Below are 10,369 nucleotides of genomic sequence, written 5' to 3'. Positions count from 1 at the left end.
TTTTGCTAGAAAACTACTTGGAACCCCCAAACATTTTATTTATTTATATATATATATATATATATATATATATATATATATATATATATATATATATTAGCAGAGACCCTATAGAATAAAATGGGGGAGCGTTGCAATATTTACACCGTATTTGCGCAGCGGTCTTCCAAATGCAATTTTTTTGGGAGGGGAAAATTTCATTTTTGAACTAAAAAATAAGAAACCAGTAAAGTTAGCCCAATTTTGTTTCCATAATGTGAAAGATAAGGTTACGCCGAGTAAATAGATACCCAACATGTCATGCTTCAAAATTGCACACGCTCGTGGAATGGTGACAAACATTGGTACTTAAAAATCCCCATAGGTGACATTTTAAAAATGTCTACAGGTTACCAGTTTAGACTTAGAGGAGGTCTAGTGCTAGAATTATTGCTCTTGCTCTATCGATTGTGGCGATATCTCACATGTGTGGTTTGAACACCGTTTACATATGTGGGTGGGGCTTCCGTATGCGTTCGCTTCTGGGTGCGAGCTAATGGGGACAGGGTGCTTAAATTTTTATTTTTTTTCCCCCTATTTATTTTATTTATTATTTTTGATTGTTACACAGTTTATAAAAAATAAAATGTTATCATTTTTATTCCTATTACAAGGAAGTAAACATCCCTTGTAATAGAAATAGCCATGACAGGTCCTCTTTATTGTGAGATCTGGGGTCAAAAACTCCCCGGATCTCACAAGGACACTAAAAAAGGAAAAAAAAAATGGTTTAAAAAAAAACTGGCTACTTTAGCGTCGCTCCAGTCCTCCAAGACCATAGAGTGGAGTGGGAGCCATCTTGCCCTTACTCGACTTCCTGTCTAAGAGGACCCGGGACCGGATCGTTTACCCCGCTGCCGGCGGGTCTGGTAAGCGGGGACAACGGCTGGGATGCGGCGTGGGGGGGCTTCTTCCGCGGCACTGTAAGGGTGACCCCGCGGCGAATCCGCCGCTGGGACCACCCTTGCCTGAAAGCTGATCGCCCGCCGTTTTTAAAAATCTGCTGCCATAACCACGGTATTTAGCTTCAAAGTAGTGATGTACATCTGCGGTGGGTGGTCGGTAAGTGGGTGGAACTTTTTAAATCGGTAGTTTTCATCTTTAAATTGTACGTTTTTCTGATATATCTTCCCTTTCCTCTTCTTTATAGAACCTCGGAGAATAGGCGAGATCACAGAGCCGTTCCACCCAGTGCGCTGATACAGCCCCTCCTACTGGGACGTCCAGGCGAACATCGTTTTCTGTTGTAAAAGCGATGACTGTTCTCAGTTTAGTGAAACCCATTCTGTAACCCTGTAAAATAAAATATTATTTGACTTCTTTTCTTCTTTTTTTTGTTCATCTTTTTTGTATAAAATTTATAATTTTTGTCTTTGGTTCCAGCTGACACGAGGCAGTTCACCCTTTGGGATTACTACGATGGTTTTGCTGCTTGATTGCAACATCAGAAATAAAAGCTGCGCTCCAGGCACACAGGTAAAATATGAAGATGGAAGTTTATTCCTCTTTAAGGCGTCAGCATACCAAGACATTTTGGACAATTTCATGCTCCCAACTTTGTGGGAACAGTTTGGGGATGGCCCCTTCCTGTTCCAACATGGCTGTACACCAGTGCACAAAGCAAGGTCCATAAAGACATGGATGAGCGAGTCCTGACCTCAACCCTCAAGGGTGGACACTGTGAGCCAGGCCTTCTCGTCCAACATCAGTCCCTAACCTCACAAATGCGCTTCTGGAAGAATGGAAAAATATTCCCGTGGACAGCCTTCCTAGAAGAGTTGAAGCTGTTATAGCTGCAAAGGGTGGGCCAACTCAATATTGAACCCTACAGGCTAAGACTGGGATGCCATTAAAGTTCATGTGCGTGTAAAGGCAGGCGTCCCAATACTTTTGACAATATAGTGTAGCTAGGAGAGGGTAAATGATAGAGTATCGGGGGTAGGGAGTTTATAGGGTTCTGGAGGTATAGCTGGTAGTACTGGGTCAGAAGTATTGGACTTAGATGGTATAAGTATGGACATAGGCAATGGAGTTAAGAAGGGTACACAGTGAGGCTAATTAGCCTTCAACAAAAGATGACTGAGGAAGAAGAGGAAACAATTTTTTCCATGTTTATCCGCACCCAAGATCTTCGCTCACAATTCTACTTAAAGTGGGTATAAACTTCAGACATATGAACAAAGCATATCCCTCTTTAGTGTGTACTTCTCTCTCCCCACAGCACTGTCACTGTGGTCTACTGCCTCCTTCCTCTGCTATCCGCATGAATCACTTCTGACATGTTTTCCTGACACCAAGAGATAAATGGTGACATGGGCGGGATCTCCAGCAGATAGATAACCTCAGCTCTGTCCCTGTGTGCTCTGTGAAGGGGGGTGTGTCCCTTCCCTTCCAATCAGCTCTCGGAGCTCTCATTAAGCTCTGCAGAGTGTGACTTCAGCTCTGTCTCTAGGGGGTGTGTGGCAATTTTGGCTCTGAGGAAGAGGGTCCTCCCTCGAAACACGCAAGCCACATCAGGTTTTGAGGACGCCATCACGCTATCCAGCAGTAGAGAAGTGTCCTGGAAGCGAGCGGTGCCCATTTCCTATATGCTTGTTCATATGCTTCGTTTGTGAGTATATTGTACGCTACCCTTCTTTGATTTTAATAAATTTTTAAGTGGTAATGCACAAGGTCGGTGCGCCCTTCTCTTGTTGTTTTCTTCTAGGGGGTGTGTCCCTTCCCTCCAATCAGCTCTCAGAGCTCTCCCCACTAAGCTCTGCAGAGTGTGACTTCAGCTCTGTCCCTAGGGGTTGTGTCCCTTCCCTTCCAATCAGCTCTCAGAGCTCTCCCCACTAAGCTCTGCAGAGTGTGACTTCACCTCTGTGCTCTGTCCCTGTGTGCTCTGTGAGAGGGGGGTGTGTCTCTTCCCTTCCAATCAGCTCTCAGAGCTCTCCCCACTAAGCTCTGCAGAGTGTGACTTCAGCTCTGTGCTCTGTCCCTGTCTGCTCTGTGAGAGGGGGGGTGTGTCCCTTCCCTTCCAATCAGCTCTCAGAGCTCTCCCCACTAAGCTCTACAGAATATGACTTCAGCTCTGTCCTTAGGGGGTGTGTCCCTTCCCTCCAATCAGCTCTCTCCCCACTAAGCTCTGCAGAGTGTGACTTCAGCTCTGTCCCTGTGTGAAGGGGGGGGGGGTGTTTCCCTTCCCTTCCAATCAGCTCTCAGAGCTCTCCCCACTAAGCTCTGCAGAGTGTGACTTCAGCTCTGTCCCTGTGTGAAGGGGGGGGGGGGGTGTTTCCCTTCCCTTCCAATCAGCTCTCAGAGCTCTCCTCACTAAGCTCTGCTGATTGTGACTTCAGCTCTTCTCCCACATTTTTTAACTCTTAAGTGGGGTGCACACTATAATAAAATCTGTTATATGTTTGGATCTTGGAGTCTAGATGGGTATTGCCAGCATTCCTAAAGACCTATGGATAAAAGATTGGGTTCCCCCTTGGAGCGGGACTTTAAAGGCAATCACCCATCAAAGAAATTTACTCAAATTATCATCAAATATAAATTTATTAAACAAAATAACAATTGCATAATCGAAAAAGATTTTAAAGACAATGACAAATTAAATACATGTGGCTATAAGATTACATCACGGATGAGAGCAGGTAAGAGGCGTGAGTTCCATACAGCGAACTGATGCGTTTCGGGCATGGTCTTTCTCAAAGGTCAGTAGGAATTCATCTCAAACTGTGAGTAGGAGAAAAATATCAGTGAAACATGGATACATGCGTATATGAATCATCGCAATAATTGAATATACATGGCATCTGCTAAATGCAAGTTAAACCAAAATAGAAAGCCTTAAAGCGGAGTTCCGGGCACAAAAACAACCTTTTTTTTTTTTTTTTTTTTTTTTGTGCCCATCCGCTTGGTCTCCCTCACCTGAAAAGGAATTGGATAGTTATGCCCCATACACACGTGCAGATTATCTGCAGACTTTTGTCTGCAGACTTACCTTTTCTATGTAGTGCAAGGGCCTGCCGGATTGCATACAAATTGAAAGTGTTTAGGTTTGACCTCCATATTATATGGTTTTGGTAAGTCTGCAGACAAAAGTCTGCAGATAATCTGCACGTGTGTATGGGGCATTAGGCATTTTTTTTTTTTTTTCACTCACCTTGTATTTGTAGATTGAAAATACTCACCTCAGTGAACTTCCTCCCTCTGAGCCGCGGCTCCGCCGTCACTTCCTGTCTTGCGATGATTCCTGGGAGCTGAACGTCATCGCTCCCAGGAATCAATGCGACGGCGCCGGCCCCGCTCGTCACTTCCGGGGCAACGCCGCATTCCCCGCTAAACAGCTTCTGGGCATGCCCAGAAGCTGTGGAGGAATGCGGCGCCGCACCGGAAGTGACGAGAGGGGCCGGTGCAGGCTCATTCTGGGAGAAGACACGGAAGAAGATGCCGAAGAGGATCGCGCCGGCTTCAGCTGCCCACAACAGAGATGGCAACGCTGTGGAATAAATTTTTATAAGTGAGTATTTCTTCTAAAAGGTAAGTGCGAACCGGGACAGATCAGAGGCTAGCCATTGTGGAATGTGCTAGCCCTGACTGTCCTGGGGGTATGTCTGTTGAAAAATGGTTTCTGTGCCCGGAACTCCGCTTTAAATAGTGTATGTATGAAAAAAATACGCACCACTCATATTGCTCAAAAGGATGTATGCAGCCGCCTCTAAAAAGTTGTAAAAAAAAAAAGGGTTACCGTGAAATGTATGCCATCATCTCCAAGAAACTAGGACAAAAAACAAGGGGTAGTAGGGGCCAAGAGAGGACCCAAGAAAGTGAGACTATACCGGCATAACTGGTGGTTGCAGGAATACAAATACAACACTCATGTATGTATAAAAAATATATCCATTTTATTACAAAAGAATAAAAAACATGACAAGACATACAGTACATAAAAGATATACCGGTCCGTGTGTGTATGATAACTCTGTACTAAAATACCACACTACTGGATCCGAATATATATTTTGCAGACTATTGGTCCCTGGATAAGCCGACGCGTTTCGCATTCATTGCTTCATCAGGGCATTGCCAAGACCAAATAGGTACTGCACTCAAAATAGGACAGACAAGATGAAGGGATAGCTCCTCTGCAGGCGCCAGGAGGCCAATATATGTGGATCATGAAAGTTGGTGGTATAATATTAGCATAGGCACAAAAGCCTAATATGGGTGATAAAATTATATATATATATATATAGATGAAAATACCATATGGGATATAATAAGGGATATATTAGGGAGAAGGGCTGGTAGCCTCAATTGCGACTTGAAACCCTCAATGCAGATGTCAAAAAATACAATCCACCCAAGAAGGGAATTTGCCTCCTCCAGTAAAAATAGCCAAATCCCAAAATTTGGTAGCTGTATAATCCACAATACAAATGGAAAATTCCCATCTAAACACTGAGATCCATAAGAGCTGAAAGTTCACAGAACTATGGCCCAATGATCTTGCTGCATAGTATGATGGAATGGATGCCGTCTCTGTGCCTATGCTAATATTATACCACCACCTTTATGATCCACATATATTGGCCTCCCGGCGCCTGCAGAGGAGATATCCCTTCATCTTGTCCGTCCTATTTTGAGTGCAGTACCTATTTGGTCTTGGCAATGCCCTGATGAAGCAATGAATGCGAAACGCGTCGGCTTATCCAGGGACCAATAGTCTGCAAACTATATATTCAGATCCAGTAGTGTGGTATTTTGGTACACAGTTATCATACACACACGGACCGGTATATCTTTTATGTACTGTATGTCTTGTCATGTTTTTTATTCTTTTGTAATAAAATGAATATATTTTTTTTTATACATACATGAGTGTTGTATTTGTATTCCTGCCACCACCAGTTATGCTGGTATAGTCTCGCTTTCTTGGGTCCTCTCTTGGCCCCTACTACCCCTTGTTTTTTGACCTCTAAAAAGTTGTCGCACGTCAAAACAAGGGAGTGCTACAACTGACGTAAAAGGTTATTGCCAAAGCCAGGGGGGAGGAAGGGACTCCACAAATTGGTAGTGATCTGGTTATGCTACGCAGGGTGAGTATATGTGGTGTCACACTGTCAAGGACGTGGGTATCCCCCACTAATTCTCACAAGGATCCCGGATGGTCCCTAGAGGGCGTCTGGGGGGAAAGGAAAGTAAGAGTAGAAGAATAAGTGGAACAAAAATCAAAATGGTATATAAATTCTCATATAAAGGGAATTGGTTCATCCCTCTCTTTGGTTATACGTACAGTATAATGGCGCTTTTCCACTGCATGGAACCGAAAGGTTTGGCTCGCTTTTGCGTTTTTCCACTGCATGGTACGGTGTTGGAACGGTTCGGTACGGTACGGCGGCGCTTTTCCACTGCATGGTACGGTGTTGGAACGGTTAGTTACGGTGCGGTACGGCGGCGCTTTTCCACTGCATGGTACGGTGTTGGAACGGTGCGGTACGGCGGCGCTTTTCCACTGCATGGTACGGTGTTGGAACGGTATGGTGCGGTACGGCGGCGCTTTTCCACTGCATGGTACGGTGTTGGAACGGTTCGTTACGGTGTGGTACGGCGGTGCTTTTCCACTGCATGGTACGGTGTTGGAACGGTTCGTTGCGGTGCGGTATGGCAGCGTTTTTCCACTGCATGGTACAGTGTTGGAACGGTTCGGTACGGCGGCGCTTTTCCACTGCATGGTACGGTGTTGGAACGGTTCGTTACGGTGCGGTACGGCGGCGCTTTTCCACTGCATGGTACGGTGTTGGAACGGTTCGGTACGGCGGCGCTTTTCCACTGCATGGTACGGTGTTGGAACGGCACGGTGCGGTACGGCGGCGCTTTTCCACTGCATGGTACGGTGTTGGAACGGTTCGTTACGGTGTGGTACGGCGGCGCTTTTCCACTGCATGGTACGGTGTTGGAACGGTTCGTTGCGGTGCGGTATGGCGGCGCTTTTCCACTGCATGGTACAGTGTTGGAACGGTTCGGTACGGCGGCGCTTTTCCACTGCATGGTACGGTGTTGGAACGGTTCGTTACGGTGCGGTACGGCGGCGCTTTTCCACTGCATGGTACGGTGTTGGAACGGTTCGGTACGGTGGCGCTTTTCCACTGCATGGTACGGTGTTGGAACGGTTCGTTATGGTTCGGTACGGTGGCGCTTTTCCACTGCATGGTACGGTGTTGGAACGGTTCGGTACGGCGGCGCTTTTCCACTGCATGGTACGGTGTTGGAACGGTTCGTTACGGTACAGCGGCGCTTTTACACTACATGGAACCGAACGGTATGGCTTGCTTAACAGTACCACCTCGGTTGTGGTTCCAAGAGGGCCATACCGATACCATATCCCACAATCCTTTGCATGCAGCCTGGACTGTTTGTCACTACTAGCCACTGATTGGTCAGAGAATCGTTGTTATCCCCCAAAGCATTATTATGAGTATTGGTAATTAATGTAAGGGGGGAAAAAAGAGAGAAAAGGAGGGGGGGAGAGGAGAGGGGGGTAGGGAACGTAAGGGAAAAAGGGGGGAACAGAGGAGGATGATGGGAACTCAAGACCAAAAAAAAAAAAGAGGACCAGCATAACCTAAAGAGGTTCCAAAGGAATGGAGCACCTGAGGTGAATGAAGAGGTGATATTTAACCACTTGCCTACCTCCGTCAGTATATTTACTGCGGCAGTCAGCCACTCCTGGGCAAACCGACGTAGGGCTACGTCACTCGCCCAGGAGCCTGTAGGGGGCGAGCAACATTCTCAATGAGCATATTTTTATCCACTTTAAGACCGGAAGATTTACCCCTTTCTGACCAGGCCATATTTTGCGATTCGGCACTGCGTTACTTTAACGGATAATTGCGCGGTTGTGCAAAAGATATTGCGTTTACTAACTACGGGAAAGATATGTCATTTTTTTATTCTTTTTTTTTTTTTTTTACTAGTAATGGCGGCGATCTGCGATCTTTTTTTTTTTTTTTTTTTTTTTGTGGGACTGCGACATTGCGGCGGACAGATCGGACCCCTAACTGACATTTTTTACACTTTTGGGGTTACCAGTGACATTACTACAGTAATCAGTGCTAAAAATATGCACTGTTACTGTAATAATGACACTGGCAGGGAAGGGGTTAACACTGTGGGTGATCAAGGGGTTAAATGTATGCCTCATGCTTACTGACGTGTGTGGGGGGGAGGGGGGTTCTGTGACACAGAGACAGAGATCGCAGGTTTAGCTATGCTGAATCCTGTGATCTCCTCCGGTCTGTCACCGAGAAGATCCGCCTGTTTTGTTTACACAAGCAGGCGGATCTTCTCACACTTTCCCCGACAATCAGGGAAGAGAGACGGCGATTGTCGCCTCTCCTCCTACGGCCCAACTCCCGCTGTGTCTAAACACAGCAGGAGCGAGCCTACGGTGGCGCGTGTGCGCCGCCGAGACCACTAGGAGTCCAGCGACGTAGGTCTACGTCGCTGGACATAGCGGAGTCGCAGTGCCGCAATAGCAGCACAGTGAGCGGTCTTAAAGCGCTTAATTTAGGCCAATATGTATTTTGCTACATATTTTTGGTAAAAAAAATTAATAAAATAAATTCCAATAAGCGTATAGTGATTGATTGGGATATTTTTATTTTTTGTTTTTACTAGTAATGGCGGCGAGCAGTGACTTATAGCAGGACTGTGATATTGAGGCGGACAAATTGGACACTAAAGGCCCGTACACACGTACCGATCGTCGGCATACAAACGTCGGTGGACGAAGGATCTGCCGATTGTACGCGTGTTAGTATGGTGCCTCCGACAGATGTCTGCGCACAATCCGCGGACAAAAGTCTTTCTTGCAAACATGAAAATTTTTGTATGCCGACACCAGAACGGACGATTGTTCGCCTGTCAGTACACAATTCGGCCGACAGACCGCAGATTTGCAAGACTGGGCATGCTCAGAAAATAGAAAACACAGGGAAAGTTAACCATTACATGACATCACTTATGCAGTCGGCAGACAAAATTCTTGTGCTGTCCTTGTGCTGTCTTTGCACTTTTCAGCAGACACCGACATCCCGGGGAGAAAAGAGGAACATTTGTATGCCGACCATCGGTACGTGTGTACGGGGCTTAAGGCCCCTTTTACACTTGTGCGACGGACAAATTGGACACTAAAGGCCCGTACACACGTACCGATTGTCGGCCGAAAAGATTCGGCCGACGACCGATTGGCCGATTTTCGGCTTTTTAGTATGACGCGCACTTTCGGCCGAACAGAATCGGTCATGCAAGCATTAAAATTTTTGTATGCCGACACCAGAACGGCCGGTTGTTCGCCAGTCAGTACAGAATTCGGCCGACAGACAGCAGATTAGCAAGACTGGACATGCTCAGAAAAGAAAAAACACAGGGAAAGTTAACCATCACATGACATCACTTCTGCAGTCGGCTGTTGTTGGCCGACAAAATTCGTGTGCAGTCTTTTGCACTTTTCAGCGGACACGACAGCCCGGGGACAAAAGACGGCCGATGATCGGTACGTGTGTACGGGGCTTTAGGCCCCTTTTACACTTGTGCGACTTGGAACTGCAAAGTTGCACCCAATGATTTCCAGTGAGTACCGTTCATATCTGTGCGACTTCAAAGTAGTCCCTGAACTACTTTGGCCTGACGTTGATGCGACTTGGGGGTTCATAGAGCAGCCTTTTTCAACCAGGGTGACCAGGTACCCTGGGGTGCCTAGAGGTTTCTTCAGGGGTGCCTCGGCAAAATGCCTAAAAATTGATCAAAAATTGTATACAAGCCAGCAGCTGGATGAAGCCGGCCTTTTAGTTGCACAAAGCCACGGGTTTTCATAATGCACCATTGCGACTTTCTAGACACCCAAGGACATCATCAGTTAATAAGAAGGATGTCTGTTGCCTCCACAGCATCCTTGATTGACCTGTGCCTCTCCTCTCCTCTCCTGTGCCTCTCTCCCTCACCCTGGGGGTGACATATGCTCACTGATAGAAGTTGAGGGAGAAGAGAAACATTGGAATACTAGTCAGTACCAGTGTGCAAAAGTGTATTTGCTTTGGAAGAATAAATCGCCTCTAATGCTGGGTGTCCTATGTGTATGGATGTTGCTGCATTATGTAAAGCTATTAGAATCGTTTTTTTTACATTTTGGAATGGGGTGCTCATAATTTTAAAGGGCGCCTCGACTCACAAAAAGGTTGAGAAACGCTGCCATAGACCTCAAGCTTACACAAGCATTGCTTCAAGTCCAGTTAAAGTCGCAGCAAAGTCACTTTCAAGGTCGCACAAGTGTGAAAGGGGC

At 46.2% G+C, this 10,369-nt stretch overlaps 1 protein-coding gene across 1 annotated transcript in view; it reads left to right on the top strand.

The window, feature by feature from the left end:
* The window catches only part of LOC309548452 (NADH dehydrogenase [ubiquinone] 1 subunit C2-like), a 20,911-nt gene extending 19,559 nt beyond the window's left edge, over window positions 1–1,352 (top strand). Inside the window, exon 3 of the mRNA XM_082248396.1 lies at window positions 1,190–1,352. Coding sequence (XP_082104522.1) covers window positions 1,190–1,239 — 50 coding nt within the window. The 3' untranslated portion in view covers window positions 1,240–1,352. The remainder of the gene's footprint in view (window positions 1–1,189) is intronic.
* Window positions 1,353–10,369: the final 9,017 nt, after the last annotated feature.

Source organism: Pelophylax lessonae, assembly GCF_965119305.1.
Source record: "Pelophylax lessonae genome assembly, chromosome: 2".
Classification (NCBI taxonomy): Eukaryota; Metazoa; Chordata; class Amphibia; order Anura; family Ranidae; genus Pelophylax; species Pelophylax lessonae.
This window is presented reverse-complemented; position numbering and strand designations above follow the sequence as displayed.